The 19,272-nt window shown below is 38.6% G+C and overlaps 1 protein-coding gene across 19 annotated transcripts in view; it reads right to left on the bottom strand.

Moving 5' to 3' along the window:
- Positions 1–19,272, bottom strand: part of MAGI1 (membrane associated guanylate kinase, WW and PDZ domain containing 1) — a 622,562-nt gene that overhangs the window by 251,897 nt on the left and 351,393 nt on the right. For all 19 annotated transcript variants that reach the window (XM_060308870.2, XM_060308872.1, XM_030867658.2 and 16 more), the window contains exon 2: positions 3,205–3,321. In XM_060308870.2, the coding sequence (XP_060164853.1) occupies positions 3,205–3,321 (117 nt within the window). The remainder of the gene's footprint in view (positions 1–3,204; positions 3,322–19,272) is intronic.

Here is a 19,272-nt window from a genome sequence, read left to right as displayed (position 1 = left end):
CCATTTTACTGAAGAGTTAAGAAAAGACTCAGAGAGGTTACACGACCCATACCAGGCCAGCCAGCTACAGAACAGCCCTCAGATTTCACACCAGGGCTGACTCATTCTGCATCTAGTTCTTTTTATTTTTATTTTTTTGGCCATAAATTTTTGGGGGTAGTGATTTTCAATGATAATATAATTAAATTTTAACTACGATGACATTTTTCATACCATGGAAATAATAAATGTTTTTGAATCAAAGCAAAAGCGAAGTGGAGAATAATAATAACTATAGCAAAAATAGCACTGGATGAACACTCTGAGTGGTGAATTGTATGATATATGAATTATACCTCAATAAAGCCAATTAAAAAAAGGAGCACTGTATTGAGAAGTGAGTAATGTGGCATTTAGAACTGGTAAGATTTTGAGGAAGTTACATCTGTTACTTCACTTTCTTACCTGTAAAAGAGGGATGCTATTACCTGCATTTTCCTTGCCAAAGAATTAGGGTAAAATGGAATCCTGAACGGCAAAATCCATCACGGTGCCCAGAAGGCTCTACTACACTATGATGACACTAAAACAAACTTGAGAACAAACAGGTTTTGTTTGTTAATTTCTAATGACATGTGAACCTCCTAAAATGTACAGGAAGTCTACCCCAGCTCGCAAACACCTGTTCATGAGATCATCCCTTCTCAAAAGACTGAAGTCACTGACCTATTGGCAGCAGGAAGTTCTGGAAAATACAGATTACAGGAGCTCATTTCCCTGTGGCACAGTTACACTATCACTGGGAGGATCCATGCTCCAATCAAGGGCTTTCTAATCCATGAGCACAACAGCCTGGTACAGAGTTCTGCTCTACCAGTCACATGGGCCAAAGAATCAAAATAAACACAAATGTGGCCCCAGTTACCCAAGCCCATAACTGAATCCCAAGTCACCCCTGGTCTACTCATGTTCAAAGACACACATACTGTGCCAGACTCAGAAACAGACCTCTTCCTGAATTTCCTTCCTGTTTTATGCAGGAAATATAAAGTGAAATGTTTCTTGTTTTCTCTTTAGTAGGAAGACCCTTTCTTCATTCTCAGTTCCTGATTTACTGGTTTCATAGAAATGAAACATCAATACCAATGGCATTATACAGCAAAGACAAAACATGATTTTCCACTGTTTTAAAAGGCTGAGGTCATTTTTGCCCCAATTCCTACACAGTGGTAAGCTTAAAATCAAGCCATTTAGCTCACAGTCAGGTCCAATAAATCAGTGGCAAAAATAAATGGAAAAGCTTGCCAAAATGTAACCATAGTAACACCACAGATGCGTCAAGAAATGGTGTGCTCATTTGCTTCATTCCCCATTTCTTAAATTGGAATCTGAGTAGGGGAAAAATTACACAGAGAACAATCATGATTCTGCAATTACTGAATTCTGCAAAACTGCATTCAATCTGCTGTACTAGAACTTCAGAGGCAGCAATGGTCGAGCTACAAAAATAGCCCTGGATGGCTTACAAGTCCCAAAACCCTGGAACTGCGATTTAACAGTTACTTGGTCGTGCTGTGTCTCTGTTTCCTCACCTGTAAAATGGGTATTAAAAATCCCAACCTCAAAGGAATATTCTAAGAGTAAATCTGGACAGTATATCAGAGATGAGGCAATGACGTAAGGCCCTGATCACCTTTAGCCTTGTTTTTATTGGCTTATCTTCGTGTCTTGGTTTCTTTCTTTATTTCTATAAAAAACAGATAGATAATCCCTGCCTCATTCATGAGACTGACATTAGGAATTATTATTACTAATCCAAGTGTAAGGAATTATTATTAGGATATTATTAGAATTGTAGTTTTCAATTCTAATGATGCAAAATTAAAAGAACTGAGGGCCAGAGATTCACATTAATACATTATCATGTTTTCTCTGTCAAATGCAGCTCTGCCACTCAGCAGAAAGAAGCAACCTGGGGGCACTGACCCAAGTTACCTGTAGTCAACCTCTTTTCCTCTTGGAGCCTTGGTTTTATTAATAAGTGAAGAGGAAGGCAGGGCTGTTCTAAACTCTGATCGCTAAAGTTTCCCATCTAGACTTCCAGTCTAAGTCCTTGCAGATCCATGGTATGCCTGAAATCAGTTCTGTTCATTATTTTGCAGTAGTACGAGGAAACAATAGCACTCTAGGATATCACTAGCAAAATATTATTTTTTTAAAGAAAATATTCATAGCAAACAAATCACAGCCATAAGCAGGGTACCTTGAACTTCAAATTATTCCTCCTTGTTTTTGCTGATTAAAAAAAATATTTCTAAACACCTGTCAAACTTTGAAGGACTGGGTAATAGGAGAAAAGAAAACTCCCAAGCAATAAAATCAGAATCATTCTTTCTTCTTCTTTTGAATGAAAGCAAGTAACTGTATGTCTTCCCAGAATTCCCACCTCATAATGAGCTGTACAGCAATGTAGTTTGGTAGAGCATGGCAATACCTCATGACCACTGAGCTGCCAATTCATCTACCCCATAGGCTGATTCCCTCCTCCCTTCCTTCTTTCCTTTCTTCCTTCCATGCCACAAAATCCCTGATGTCATAGTCCCTACATTTTATGTCTTGCTTTCTCAGATTTGGTCTGATCTAGTGGGTCTGGGGCTTTGGGTTTTTTAATCTGTGGAAACCATTTCTTCAAAGAAAATCCTATGTGAAATCATGATTTATGAATCTGATAAAGGTGGAGAAGAAGAGAGAGTCCACTGAGGCATTCCCTTTGCTGAGAGGCTATCGGAGTCCCATGGATCTCCTCAGAGGTGAGCATGAAGTCCTCTGGCCTGGTCCACCCCATTAATGACAATCATGGTTAACAATTATGAGGCTTACACCACGCCCATACTGTACACAAATGCTTTGACGAGCATTTGACTTTGACTTCCTAACAGTTCTGTGAAGTTAGTAGGAGTGAGATGTCCTTTTCACGGTTGTGAAAACTGGACCTTACAAAGGATAAATAATTTGCCCAGTATTCTCAAGCCAGAACTTGAAAACCGAGTAATTTACCTGGCGCAGTACTGCATGTCCTGTTGTCAATCATGACTCCCTGGACTTACGGAGTCACTACGTGAGCAAACTGCCAAGTGTCCCAGAACCAGCTGTTGAGCTCTTAGTTCTCCCCTCAACTTTTCACCCACCCACCCCGCAGTAAGACGCTCCAAACTGGCTACTTACAAGGCACAGCATGGCGGTAAAGGTTATCTCTTATGGTCTGCTGGAGCTCATGATCAGGCGACCCTTTCTGGAACCGCTGATTGAGAAAATGTCGCAGGTCCTTGTTCAGCTTTCCTCCTACAGGAAATACATAAAACAGAATGCATCAACCATCGGGCTTCCTAGAGACTGAGCAGCCTGAGAGCTGTGTGAGGGAAAGCCACGCAAAGCCATTCTAGTCCGCCACCCTCAGTCATCAAGAAGACTTACTTTAGGTTTTCCTCTGCAGGGGAAAAAGCAAGGAAGAATGTAATAAAGATAAAACAGCATTGAAACAGCATTAATTTGGAGGTCCCAGTTCACATAACACTAGGAGGCTCAAATAACAAAGAATTGAAATGAGGCTATTACATTTAAAATATGTGCCGTAGACACTTGCAGACACTATTAGATGGAGTGGATGTGGCTGAAACCTTAAAGAGGGCAATCTAGCAATAGCTGACAAATTACAAAGTGTCCTTTGACCAGGGACCCAACTGGAACAGATTTACCCTATACATTTGCAAAAGTCTGCCCAAATCTCTAGTATTGTTTACTGCAGCATTTTTATAACAGAAAATAAATAAAAATAAACACCAAAAACCTGGAAACAACCACCAGGGATCAACGAAGTAAAGCACAGTTCACCCACATAACTACTCTGTGCAAACTACATCTTCATGTGCTTGTACTGCAGGAAAACATGTGGAATTGTACCTACTACCTGACCACTTTTGTGTGAGAAGAACAAAGAAAAGGAGAGAGCATGTATTAATGGAAGGAATCATCAGAAAGTTTTAACAATCGTTTCCGTTAGGGAGAAGGACTTGAGTTTGGGAAATAAAGGAGGAGACATCATTCTTCATTACATAGACAGATACAGATATATAGATGTTACTTTTCTGTGTTGATTTATAAACACTAAACATAATTTTTTTCAAATTTTGTTGCTGTTTAAGCAGTAGTTACCTGGGCTGGTCTATGTGTTTATTTCTCTTTAACTCTCTACAGTTAACAGAACAAAACAGAAGCTAAAAAAAAGTATATTGTTACAAAAATGTATCATAGAACGGAGAAGGTAACCAAACTTTTTTTTTTAATTATAAACACAAATTACAGTCTACAGGATCAGCAGAAGGCTTATAGATCAACCTCGCTAATATTCATTCTTAATGGAGAAAACTGCTTCAGTGACAACTAAAAATAATAAGGCTAAGATTGTCCTTCCATTTTTTGACAAGATAAAAATTAGGTAAGAGCATTTCTAGCATTAAAGAAACAATGCAGCAAGGCAGTATCCATGTGAACCACAAAATTCACATCTTCAGATGACAATTTTCCCATGGTCAAAACGAGCAAGTCATGGGGATGACAGCCATGGTTCAGAAGATGCTATGACCTATGTAGGGGAGGAAACTACTGATCTTTATTTTAGTATCATGTTCAAAACCAGATTCCCTGCTTTAGCTGATCATTTTAGAATAGACTAATGAAACCCAATTTGACTCTTTTATTTGAGTTGTAGTACCTGTAAGGCTTCAAGTGGCCAAAACAAAAATTCATAGGTCAATCTCAGGTCGTTCAATAAACATTTAATTAGTCATCAAATATTTACTAAATGAAGAAGACACACACAAACCCCACTTCCCACCCCTCCTTAAAATGGGCACAAGGTTTGAATAGACAGTTTATAAAATATATATATATATGATTGTCCATTAAGCACATGAAAAGATATTCAATTTCACTAGTTATCAGAAAAGGGCAAATTAACACCACAATGAGATCCCAGCACCTACCTGCCAGAATGGCAACATCAAAATCAAGCGAGAGCAAGGCTGTGAAACAACAGGAACTCTTTTTATACTGCTAGTGAGTGTATAAAACGTTTCATCCCCTTGGGAAAACAATTTGACAGTATCTTATAGAGTTAAACCTTCACTAACCAAATAACCCAACAATTCCACTACTGTTTATGCAAGAGAAATGAAAACAAGTACACACACTCAGACGCGCATGTGCACGCACAACTTATAGATGAATCCTCACAGCAACTTTATTCATTATATAATAGCCCCAAATTGGAAACAACCCAAACGTCCATCAACAGGTGAATGGATAAGCAAACTGTACTATATTCAAATAGGATGCAGCACAAAAATTGAAAAGAACAAACCACTAACACATACAGTAATACGGATGAATCTCAAACACATAATGCTGAGCAAAAGAAGCTAGACACAAAAGAGAACATACTGTATGATTCCATTTATATATAAAGCTTCAGAACAGGCTAAACTATAGTGATAGAAAGCAGTCCAGCAGTTACCTGGGGCTGAGGGTAGGCAGAGACTAACACACAAGGGAATAAGATCTATGGAGTGTATCTATGTCAGTTTCCTGGCTTTGCAACTGTACTGTAGTTATGTAAGGATGTTACCACTGGAAGAAACAGGGTGAAGGGTACACAGGAAGTCTGAACTATTTTTTTACAACTTCCTGAGAGTCAACAGTGATTTCAAGAAAAAAATTCTTTGAAAGGAGGAATCACAAGGAAACTTGGGAGGCTGGGTGATTCCAATACAGTAAATATCAATTGTTGTAGTAATAACACAGGGTTATACATTTATCAAAACTTATGGAACTGCAACTGTAATGCACAGACATTAAAGTGGCACATATGTTCCTCATGGCCAGGAGTTTAATGACTGTGTTATCCCCTCTCATTGATTGTGGGGAGCACCTATGATTTGCTTTTCATCAATAGAATTATGTAAAGATGATGGGATATATGAGATTATATATATGTGATTACGTACACTTGTTTTCCAGTTGCTGGGTTTAAAGAAACCTGCTGTGAATCTTATAGCTACAAGAAAACATATTTAAGATGCTCCAAATTCTTCTTAAGTAAAGAAATGTAAAATAGTGACAGCCTCAAATGACTCCATATTCAAAACGTCATTCTTCTTTCTCCACAACACTCAAAAAAGTTCAATGAGCATCTACATTTGGGGTTCTTAATGATGGTATTTCAGTGCATTATTGAACATGTGCATAAATGGCTATAAAATTCACTAAGCCTGTGAAATGTGACTGCAAGCAAATTCCAACTTTGTTTCATCTGGAAAATCAACTTTAGCCAATTTCTAAATTGACAATAATAATTGATTTTGAAGTACGTATTCTAAGAGTCTAGCAAGGACTATTTCTTTTGCCAAGTAGTTAACTCCTTTCTCAGCTTGTGGAAGCCAGTAGTAGCATGTGTATCAGTTATATTTGATTTATTCTATTTCGTTGTTTTTTTAGTAACAGCATATATCCTGGTACATAGTTTTTCTATGATGTTCAGAAACTTTCAAGAGAGTTGGAAGAATAAAAACAATTTACGGAACTGTATATATAAATGTGTGCATTTTATAGTATGTAAATTACACTTCATAAAATCAATTTCAAAAGTTAAAACTATACATTATTATTGAATGACTCTGTGGTAGGCACTGTTGTAAATGCTTAATTTTCAACTTCCCATTAGAGAAACAAACTGAAAGAAGAGTGGAGTAAATCTTGGTGGTTAAAACAGACAGGCCCGGGTGTAAATCCTGGTTCTACTATTTATTAGCCGGTGAACCCAAGTGCCTTGCTTAATCTCTGAACCTCACTTTTCTCATCTGTAAAAACAGAGCTCTGATATAACAGTAGTTCTGCTACAAGCCTGTTGTGAGGATTAAATGAGATTCAGACACTGCTTAGCAAAGAGAAAGCACTTATTGAAAGGTGGAGATTACCCCTCGAGTGGACAACAGTTGAAGCAGTGGAGAAAGAGCTGAGATCAGTCCAAAGATGGACTGTTACTCTTTTTAAAAATGCAGATAAACATAAAACCTATTGACTTACATGGCCAGAAACAAAATACAGGCACAGGGAAATTTGGATTAAAGGATACTTCTAGAGTTTCTGGAAGGGAATAAAACTCTACTTGCGCTAAAATTGTCTGGACACGTGTAAACGGGTTAACATTTAGTGCATGTTTAATATATTCCTGGCACTGTGCTGGAATTGTAGTTCAGAAAATAAAACCAACTGGTCAATCACTGATAGGTGACAGTCACACCTGCCAACTCTACTTCTAGGTCTGAGGCACTCTTGAATTTGACCACAAGGACAAAAGTATTTACCAGCAAAATCTCCATTGCCTAGAACCTAGGATATATATTCCCCTTAGGAGACCAGAGTTCTAGACAATAAAAACACACTAACAGTTATCATCTGAACTGTAAGTAGTGAAGATGTTATGGGACCCAAATGTACTGCCGCCTAAGACAAAAGCATTCCCAAATCTCAGGATTCAGTATATTTTTATCCCATATAGGTCCTTATGAGAGAGACACAAAATTCCAAAGAAGACTCAGGATACAGTCCCTCTTTATCCCACACAGATCCTTACTGATCATATTCAGTACCTATCAAGGTGAACCAGGGGCACACAGGGAAGGATTCTTAAGACATAGGCCCTCTTTGTTTACACTTGAGCTTTACATTCAAACTAGCCACACTAGCTAAAGTTTATGATCATCAAACTAAAACTCCTCTTTACTGTGGATGTGCAAAAGGGCAGGGTTAACTATGCTGCCGGTTAACATTTACTCTGTGTTCCGGGACATTTGGAAGCGAAAAGCCTCAACCTTCTCATTACATTAAAAATACTGTACTTTTTGGCATCTAATCTCCAATTAATTGCCAATTATTAAGGGGACAAGTCTATAAATCTTCTCCTAATTGTCAAGGGCAGTGAGCCAATGAAGTAATAAATTGCTAGAGAAAGAGTTTGCCATAGCATCTTCACTCACTATGAAATTCAAGATTTGTTTTGCAAATGGAAAAGAGAACACAGATCAGTAATGTGTGGAATTTTTTCCAAGAAAAGGGTTCAGAGCTTACTTTAAGACAATTTTATCATTTAAATAAGAAAGGGGGGGACTTAGACCCTGTCCTGGATTAGCCATTATTTCATATTTTCATATGTATACACCTGGAATTCTGTGGCTTTTAAATTTACAACAATATACCTCTGTCTTTTTGATTCACATTAGTCTACAGAAATTTAACCAGACAATCGATGTAATTTTGAATTATTTTAAATGTTGTATAATATTCCATTTAAAAAACATAACAATTTTATTTCTCCTTCAGAGAGAATTAGATTATTTCCAATGTTGTTGACAATACAACAAGGCTGCAGTAAGTGTCATTATAATGCTTTTTTTTTAAAACAAACGTGTGAATCTTCTTTTGCTCTAAACTATCTGAACCTGGAAATAGACATAGCCACCTTCAACTTACCTAGGCATTGCTAAATTCTCCAAAATGGTAGTGCCAGCTTACTTTTCTACCAAAATTCTTGGAGACCCCATTTCCCCAAACTTAGGCCAATATATTGCTATTATTAGTGTATCAGGGGTCCTGAGACCACTCCCACATTTGAAGATTCGCTAGGAGGATTCACAGGACTCAGTATATAATTGTACTCAAAGCTATAGTTTATTACAGCAAAAGGGTACAAAGCAATATCAGCAAAGGAAAAAGGCTCAAGGGGGAACAAAGTCCAAATGAAATCAGGTGCAAGGGTCCCCTCCCCAGTGGAGTCACTCTAATTCCCAGGGCAATGTGTGAAATATGCCCGTTAGACACTCAAGGGAGCTCATTACACATAAAGGCCCACAGTTTTTATTAGGAACTGGTCATGTAGACAGCCTCTGCCTGGCATGAAAGTAAGCTCCAGACTCTCAGAAGGAAAGAATAAAGCATATCTTTTGCATGAACAGTTAGAACACAGTGATCTGCTATTAGGTCTGGGAATGGAAGGAACCCTCCTGAAATCCAAGTTCCCAGATCCCAGCCAAGAACCAACTTGGTAAGCCAACCTTAAAACTAACAATCATTAACTCTTTTCTGCACTGTCCACCTTTAAAAATCTTCCTAATCTCATAAAGATAAAATGATATATTGATGTTATACTAATTTAAAACTACTGATTACTATTGAAATTGAACATTCTATCATTTTTTTAATGTTTTCTCTCCTGTAACTTGCCTGTTCATATTCTTTGCGTATTTTCCTAATGGGTTGTCTTGTTATTCCTGATAAGATGCTCTTTACATATTCTGGATATGATTCCTTCATCAATTATTTGTTACACACTTTGCTTATCATTATTTTTTTTGCGATACGCGGGCCTCTCACTGTTGTGGCCTCTCCCGTTGTGGAGCACATGCTCCGGACGCGCAGGCTCAGCGGCCATGGCTCACGGGCCCAGCCGCTCCGCGGCATGTGGGATCTTCCCGGACCAGGGCACGAACCCGTGTCCCCTGCATCGGCAGGCGGACTCTCAACCACTGCGCCACCAGGGAAGCCCTGCTTGTCATTATTTAAACATGAAACAATCCCCTAAAAATAACTGAGTTGTGCTGTTTCTCCAGCTTTTCCTCTCCCATGCTATAGTTTTCTGTCAACTCAACCTGAAGCATCATTTTTAAGGTGATGGATTATGAGGGGACTCTGTTTGCTCTGATCTCTATCTCCTAGAATAAAAATCCTAAGGGAGAATGCTAGTCAGTAGAAATAGTCTTCATGGTCAAGAAATAAGGTTTCCACATAAACAAAACTACCTATGGAATGGGAGAAAATATCTGCAAATGATGCAACCAATTAGGGATTCATTTCCAACATATATAAACAGCTCATACAGCCCAATAACAACAAAAAAACAAATGCAATAAAAAAATGGACAGAAGACCTAAATAGGTATTTTTCCAAAGAAGACACAGGCACGTGAAAAGATGCTCAAGGTCACTAATTATTAGAGAAATGCAAATTAAAACTACAAGGAGGTATCACCTTACAACAATCAGACTAGCCATCATCAGAAAGTCTACAAATAATAAATGCTGGAGAGGGTGTGGAGAAAAGCAAACCCTCCTACATTGTTGGTGGGAATGTAAATTGGTGCAGGCACTATGGAGAACAGTATGGAGGATCCTTAAAAAACTAAAAATGAAGCTACCATATGATCCCGCAATCCCACTCCTCGGCATATATCTGGAGAAGACAAAAACTCTAATTTGAAAAGATACATGCACCCCAATACTCATAGCAGCACTATTTACAATAGCCAAGACATGGAAGCAACCTAAATGTCCATCAACAGATCAATGGATAATGAAGATGTGTGTGTGTGTGTGTGTGTATATACATATATATATGTATATGTGTGTGTGTGTGTGTGTGTATAGAGAGAGAGAATGAAATCATGCCATTTGCAGCAAAATGGATGGACCTAGAGATTATGATACTAAGTGAACTCAGAGAAAGACAAATGTTATTTGATATCACTTATATGTGGAATCTAAAAAAAAAGGATACAAATGAACTTATTTACAAAACAGAAATACGCTCACAGACATAGAAAACAAACTTATGGTTACGAAAGGGAAAGGGGGGATAATAAATTCGGAGTTCGGAATTAACAGATACACAGCACTATAAATAAAATAGATAAACAACAAGGACCTACTGTATAGCACAAAGAACTATATTCAGTATCGTGTAATAAACTATAATGGAAAAGAATCTGAAAAGAATATATATACACATCTATATGTATATATGTATGTGTGTGTGTGTATATATATATATGAATTACTTTGCTGTACACCTGAAACTAACACATTGTAAATCAACTATATTTCAATTTTAAAAAAAGAAGAAATTAGGTTTCCAGAGAGAACATTTTTGAGTTCTCTTCATTCATTCATTTCTAACTGAGAAGACAAAATACAACTCTCCTTATGTCATATGAGCTCCAGAACATCTACAAAGTCGAAGAATAGTGTTTCATTACAACTAGAATTTCGACTTTAATACATTTCAAATATTCAAGGCTAAAAAAAAAAACATGCATCAGGAAATAAAGCTAATCACACCGCCAGATGACTCTCTGCTTTAGCACCCTGCTTTTTCAAGGAATGACTATAGTTGCAGGAAAGGTATATTTATTAAGGCAACACACATGGTTTATACTGCAGTGGAGCTCTTACAACAAAAACAAAAACTGTCAGTTCAGCAGTTTGCATTTATAAAGGATAGGGTTTTTTTAATACAAAATTATAAAGTGAAGTACAAATTTACCAGTTTTATAGTCACTCAAACTTACAATCTGACATATATTTAAATGAGCTTTGTCTGAAAAATATGTTTGCTATTTGTTTCTAACACACTTTTCCTAACATTTTTCTTATAGTAAAAAGAAGATAAATTACTGTGGAGTTAGTGTTTATGGGTACAGAGTTTCAGCCGGGAAAGATGAAAAATAAAATTCTGGAAATGGATGGTGGTGATGGTTGCACAATAATGTGAACGTACTTAATGCCACAGACGTGTACACTTAAAAATGGTTAAAATGGGTCTTCCCTGGAGGCACAGTGGTTGAGAGTCTGCCTGCCGATGCAGGGGACACGGGTTCGTGCCCCGGTCCGGGAAGATCCCACATGCCGCGAAGCGGCTGGGCCCGTGAGCCATGGCCGCTGAGCCTGCACGCCCGGAGCCTATGCTCCGCAACGGGAGAGGCCACAGCAGTTAGAGGCCTGCGTACCACAAAAACAAACAAGAAGAAAAATGGTTAAAATGATACATTTTATGTTATGTAGATTTTACCACAATAAAGAAATAAGATAGATTACAAGATTTGAAAAACACAAAAGTACAACAAAGAAAGTTAAAAATCACCTGTTAATTTGCATCACCATTGACAGTACTATATGTCCTAGGTATGTATACACATGTATACATACATATACACTTATAATATGCTTAGACACTGCAGGACATTCAATCACTCACTCAACACATCTTTCTTAAGTGCCTTCAGCCCGATACTCTGAGGGCCCTGAAGACACAGCGTGACAACACTGAGTTTCTGAGTAGGGACTGACATGCCTGTTTTGGGAAGGATGAACAGTGCCGGCCTCTGGGCAGAGGTAATTGTAAAGATGAGAAGGAAAACAAGAAGCTGCTTTGCTTTGCCAAGTGTGGGGGGAAAGCATTCTAAGCAGAAGGACAGCATGTGCAAAAGTTTCAGAAGCAGAAAAGAGGCTCACATGTTAGAGAAACAGCATGATGCTTGGACAAGGGGTAGGCTCAGACTGAGGTTACAAAGAGAAGCAGGGACCAGATAATTTTGTACCTCGCAGGCCATGAGAAAAAGTCCGTATTTTATTCTAAGGTCAGTAGGCATCCCACTCAAAGGATTTTAGTCAGGGAGGTGGGAAGGTCTGGTCTAAATTTTGAGAGGACTCTTGCAGCTGTGCAGTGGGTCAAGTGTACAGGCAGGTTATGGGATGAAATCAGTGAAGCTGACCCAACAAGACCTGAAGGGACCTGGATTAAAGAAACGGCCGGGAAGAGGGACAGGAGGTGACAGAGGCAATATAATTTAAAGCTGAAACTGATAGTGTTCGTCAGTGTGATAGAGGAAGATACCAAATGCAACGGAGGAGGTCAAAAATGACTTCTAGGAACTTTCCTGGCGGTCCAGTGGTTAGGACTCCCCACTTCCACTGAAGGAGGCGCAGGTTCAATCCCTGGTCGGAGAGATAGGGTCCCGGCATGCCGTGCGGAACAGCCAATAAAACAAAATGACTCAAATGTCTGAGCTTAACTGGTCATGAACAGGTCTGAGTGGAATTCAGAGTTCCATGAGGTCCCTATTTAACGTGAAATGTGTAGGATCATGCGATGTATGTGATTTATATCCAAATGTTCTAACAAGTAATTTATAAGTATTTCCAATATACTATTTCTTTACATCTTTATTGCAGTATAATTGCTTTAAAATGGTGTGTTAGTTTCTGCTTTAAAACAAAGTGAATCAGTTATGTATATACACATGTTGCCATATCTCTTCCCTCTTGCGTCTCCCTCCCTCTCACCCTCCCTATCCCACCCCTTTGGTGGTCACAAAGCACCGAGCTGATCTCCCTGTGCTATAAGCTATTAGGCTGCTTCCCACTAGCTATCTATTTTATCTTTGGTAATCTCCATGCCACTCTCTCACTTTGTCACAGCTTACCCTTCCCCCTCCCCATATCCTCAAGCCCATTCTCTACTAGGTCTGTGTCTTTATTCCTGTCTTACCCCTAGGTTCTTCATGACATTTTTTTCATAAAATCCATATATATGTGTTAGCATACGGTATTTGTCTTTCTCTTTCTGACTTACTTCACTTTGTATGACAGACTCTAGGTCCATCCACCTCATTACAAATAGCTCAATTTTGTTTCTTTTTATGACTGAGTAATATTCCATTGTATATATGTGCCACATCTTCTTTATCCATTCACCCGATGATGGACACTTAGGATGGAAATCTCCCGGCTATTGTAAATAGAGCTGCAATGAACATTTTGGTACATGACTGTTTTTGAATTACGGTTCGCAGGATATATGCCCAGTAGTCGGATTGCTGGGTCATATGGTAGTTCTATTTGTAGTTTTTTAAGGAACCTCCAAACTGTTCTCCATAGTGGCTGTACCAATTCACATTCCCACCAGCAGTGCAACAGTGTTCCCTTTTCTCCACACCCTCTCCAGCATTTATTGTTTCTAGATTTTTTGATGATAGCCATTCTGACTGGTGTGAGATGATATCTCATTGTACTTTTGATTTGCATTTCTCTAATGATGTTGAGCATTCTTTCATGTGTTTGTTGGCAGTCTGTATATCTTCTCTGGAGAAATGTCTATTAAGGTCTTCTGCCCATTTCTGGATTGGGTTGTTTGTTTTTTTGTTATTGAGCTGCATGAGCTGCTTGTAAATGTTGGAGATTAATCCTTTGTCAGTTACTTCATTTGCAAATATTTTCTCCCATTATGAGGGTTGTGTTTTCGTCTTGTTTATGGTTTCCTTTGCTGTGCAAAAGCTTTGAAGGTTCATTAGGTCCATCTGTTTATTTTTGATTTTATTTCCATTTCTCTAGGAGGTGGGTCAAAAAGGATCTTGCTGTGATTTATGTCATAGAGTGTTCTGCCTACGTTTTCCTCTAGGAGTTTGATAGTTTCTGGCCTTACATTTAGGTCTTCAATCTATTTGGAGCTTATTTTTGTGTATGCTGTTAGGGAGTGATGTAATCTCATACTTTTACATGTACCAGTCCAGTTTTCCCAGCACCACTTATTGAAGAGGCTGTCCTTTCTCCATTCTACATTCCTGCCTCCTTTATCAAAGATAAGGTGACCATATGTGCGAGGGTTTATCTCAGGGCTTTCTATCCTGTTCCATTGATCTATATTTCTGTTTTTGTGCCACTACCATACTGTCTTGATTACTGTAGGTTAGTAGTATAGTCTGAAGTCAGGGAGCCTGATTCCTCCAGTTCCGTTTTTCATTCTCAAGATTGCTTTGGCTATTCAGGGTCTTTTGTGTTTCCATACAAATTGTGAAATTTTTTGTTCCAGTTCTGTGAAAAATGTCAGTGGTAGTTTGATAGGGATTGCACTGAATCTGTAAATTGCATTGGGTAGTAAAGTCATTTTCACAAGGTTGATTCTTCCAATCCAAGAATGTGGTATATCTCTCCATCTGTTTGTATCATCTTTAATTTCTTATATCAGTGTCTTATAATTTTCTGCATGCAGGTCTTTTGTCTGCTTAGGTAGGTTTATTCCTAGATATTTTATTCTTTTTGTCGCAATGGTAAATGGGAGTGTTTTCTTGATTTCACTTTCAGATTTTTCATCATTACTGTAGAGGAATGTCAGAGATTTCTGTGCATTAATTTTGTATCCTGCTACTTTACCAAAGTCATTGATTAGCCCTAGTAGTTTTCTGGTAGCATCTTTAGGATTCTCTATGTATCTGCAAACAGTGACAGCTTTACTTATTCTTTTCCAGCTTGGATTCCTTTTACTTCCTTTTCTTCTCTGATGCTGTGGCTAAAACTTCCAAAACTATGTTGAATAAGAGTGGTGAGAGTGGGCAACCTTGTCTTGTTCCTGATCTTAGTGGAAATGCTTTCAGTTTTTCACCATTGCGGACGTTGTTGGCTGTGGGTTTGTCATATATGGCCTTTATTATGAAGAGGAAAGTTCCCTCTCTGCCTACTTTCTAGAGGGTTTTTATCATAAATTGGTGCTGAATTTTGTCGAAAGCTTTTTCTGCATCTATTGAGATGATCATGTGGTTTTTCTCCTTCAATTTGTTAATATGGTGTATCACATTGATTGATTTGCGTATATTGAAGAATCCTTGCATTCCTGGGATAATCCCCACTTGATCATGGTGTATGATCCTTTTAATGTGCTGTTGGATTCTGTTTGCTAGTATTCTGTTGAGGATTTTTGCATCTATGTTCATTAGAGATACTGGCCTGCAGTTTTCTTTCTTTGTGACCTCCTTGTATAGTTTTGGTATCATGGTGATGGTGGCCTCATAGAATGAGTTGGGGAGTGTTCCTCCCTCTGCTATATTTTGGAATAGTTTCAGAAGGATAGGTGTTAGCTCTTCTCTAAATGTTTGAAAGAATTCACCTGTGAAGCCATCTGGTCCTGGGCTTTTGTTTGTTGGAAGATGTTTAATCACAGTTTCAATTTCAGTGCTTGTGACTGGTCTATTCATATTTTCTATTTCTTCGTGATTCAGTCTTTGCAGGTTGTGCATTTCTAAGAATTTGTCCATTTCTTCCAGGTTGTCCATTTTATTGGCATAGAGTTGCTTGTAGTAACCTCTCATGATCTTTTGTATTTCTGCAGTGTCAGTCGTTACTTCTCCTTTTTCATTTCTAATTCTACTGATTTGGGTCTTCTCCCTTTTTTTCTTGATGAGTCTGACTAACGGTTTATCAATTTTGTTTATCTTCTCAAGGAACCAGCTTTTAGTTTTCCTGATCTTTGATCTCGTTTCCTTCAGTTCTTTTTCATTTATTTCTGCTCTGATCTTTATGATTTCTTTCCTTCTGCTAACTTTGGGGTTTTTTTGTTCTTCTTTCTCTAATTGCTTTACGTGCAAGGTTAGGTTGTTTCTTCGAGATGTTTCGTGTTTCTTAAGGTAGGATTGTATCGCTATAAACTTCCCTCTTAGAACTGCTTTTGCTGCATCCGATAGGCATTTGATTCCTTCAGTGATCACTTCGTTATTAAGTAGTGTATTGTTTAGCCTCCATGTGTTTGTATTTTTCACAGATCTTTTCCTGTAATTGATATCGAGTCTCATAGCGTTGTGGGAGGGAAAGATACTTGATATAATTACGATTTTCTCAAATTTACCAAGGCTTGATTTGTGACCCAAGATATGACCTATCCTGGAGAATGTTCCATGAGCACTTGAGAAAAATGTGTATTCTGTTATTTTGGGATGGAATGTCCTACAAATATGAATTAAGTCCGTCTTGTTTAATGTATCATTTAAAGCTTGTGTCCCTATTTATTTTCATTTTGGATGATCTGTTCGTTGGTGAAAGTGGGGTGTTAAAGTCCCCTACTATGATTGTGTTACTGTCGACTTCTCCTTTTATGGCTGTTAATATTTGCCTTATGTATTGAGGTGCTCCTATGTTGGGTGCATAAATATTTACGATTATTATATCTTCTTCTTGGATTGATCCCTTGATCATTATGTAGTGTCCTTCTTTGTCTCTCATAATAGTCTTTATTTTAAAGTCTATTTTGTCTGATATGAGAATTGCTACTCCAGCTTTCTTTTGGTTTCCATTTGCATGGAGTATCTTTTTCCATCCCCTCACTTTCAGTCTGTATGTGTCTCTAGGTCTGAAGTGGGTTTCTTGTAGACAGTATATATATGGGTCTTGTTTTTGTATCCATTCAGCCAGTCTGTGTCTTTTGGTGGGAGCACTTAATCCATTTACATTTAAGGTAATTATCGATATGTATGTTCCTATTCCCATTATCTTAATTGTTTTGGGTTTGTTATTGTAGGTCTTTTCCTTCTCTTGTGTTTCTTGCCTAGAGAAGATCCTTTAGCATTTGTTGTGAAGCTGGTTTGGTGGTGCTGAACTCTCTCAGTTTTTACTGGTCTGAAAAGGTTTTAATTTCTCCATCAAATCTGAATGAGATCCTTGCTGGGTAGAGTACTCTTGGTTGCAGGTTTTTCTCCTTCATCACTTTAAATATGTCCTGCCAGTCCCTTCTGGCTTGCAGAGTTTCTGCTGAAAGATCAGCTGTTAACCTTATGGGGATTCCCTTGTGTGTTATTTGTTGTTTTTCCCTTGCTGCTTTTAATATGTTTTCTTTGTATTTAATTTTTGATAGTTTGATTAATATGTGTCTTGGCGTGTTTCTCCTTGGATTTATCCTGTATGGGACTCTCTGTGCTTCCTGGACTTGACTACCTATTTCCTTTCCCATATTAGGGAAGTTTTCAACTATAATCTCTTCAAATATTTTCTCAGTCCCTTTCTTTTTCTCTTCTTCTTCTGGAACCCCTATAATTTGAGTGTTGGTGCGTTTAATGTCGTCCCAGAGGTCTCTGAGACTGCCCTCAATTCTTTTCATTCTTTTTTCCTTATTCTGCAGTAGTTATTTCCACTATTTTATCTTATTCTTTCTTCTGCCTCTGTTATACTGCTATTGATCCCTTCTAGAGTATTTTTAATGTCATTTATTGTGTTGTTCATCATTGCTTGTTTCATCTTTAGTTCTTCTAGGTCCTTGTTAAATGTTACTTGCATTTTCTCTATTCTATTTCCAAGATTTTGGATCATCTTTACTATCATTACTCTGAATTCTTTTTCAGGTAGACTGCCTACTTCCTCTTCATTTGTTAGGTCTGGTGGGTTTTCATCTTGCTCCTTCATCTTTTGTGTGTTTTTCTGTCTTCTCATTTTGCTTATCTTACTGTGTTTGGGGTCTCCTTTTTGCAGGCTGCAGGTTCGTAGTTCCCGTTGTTTTTGGTGTCAGTCCCCAGTGGCTAAAGTTGGTTCAGTGGGTTGTGTAGGCTTCCTTGTGGAGGGGTCTAGTGACTGTGATCTGGTGAATGAGGCTGGATCTTGTCTTTCTGGTGGGCAGGTCCACGTCTGGTGATGTGTTTTGGGGTATCTGTAGACTTATTATGATTTTAGGCAGCCTCTCTGCTAATGGGTGGGGTTCTGTTCCTGTCTTGCTAGTTGTTTGGCATAGGGTGTCCAGCACTGTAGCTTGCTGGTCGTTGAGTGAAGCTGGGTGTTGGTGTTGAGATGGAGATCTCTGGGAGATTTTCGCCGTTTGATATTACGTGGAGCTGGGAGGTCTCTTGTGGACCAGTGTCCTGAAGTTGGTTCTCCCACCTCAGAGGCACAGCACTGACTCCTGGCTGCAGCACCAAGAGCCTTTCATTCATACAGCTCAGAATAAAAGGGAGAAAAAGTAGAAAGAAAGAAAGATGATAAAAGAAAATAAAATAGTTATTAAAATAAAAAGATAATTATTAATAAAAAGAAATTTTTTAAGTAAAAAAAACCAAAAATGGACAGATAGAACCCTAGGACAAATGGTGAAAGCAAAGCTATACAGAAAAAATCTCACACAGAAGCATACACATACACACTCACAAAAAGAGGAAAAGGGGAAAAAAATAATAAATCTTGCTCTCAAAGTCCACCTCCTCAATTTGGGATAATTCGTTGTCTATTCAGGTATTCCACAGACGCAGGGTACATCAAGTTGATTGTGGAACTTTAATCCGCTGCTCCTGAGGCTGCTGGGAGAGATCTCCCTTTCTCTTCTCTGTTCGCACAGCTCCGGGGTTTCAGCTTTGGATTTGGCCCCGCAACTGCGAGTAGGTTGCCTGAGGGCGTCTGTTCATCACTCAAACAGAACGGGGTTAAAGGAGCCGCTGATTCGGGAGCTCTGGCTCACTCAGGCCTAGGGGAGTGAGGGGTACGGAGTGCGGGGTGGGCCTGCGGAAGAGGCTGGCGTGACATTGCACCAGCTTGAGGCATGCCGTGCGTTCTCCCGGGGAAGGTGTCCCTGGATCCCGGGGCCCTGGCAATGGTGGGCTGCACA

The sequence above is a fragment of the Globicephala melas genome, chromosome 11, assembly GCF_963455315.2.
Source record: "Globicephala melas chromosome 11, mGloMel1.2, whole genome shotgun sequence".
NCBI classification, from domain to species: Eukaryota; Metazoa; Chordata; class Mammalia; order Artiodactyla; family Delphinidae; genus Globicephala; species Globicephala melas.
The sequence above is the reverse complement of the archived record's forward strand: the minus strand, read 5'-3'. Positions and strand labels throughout refer to the sequence as shown.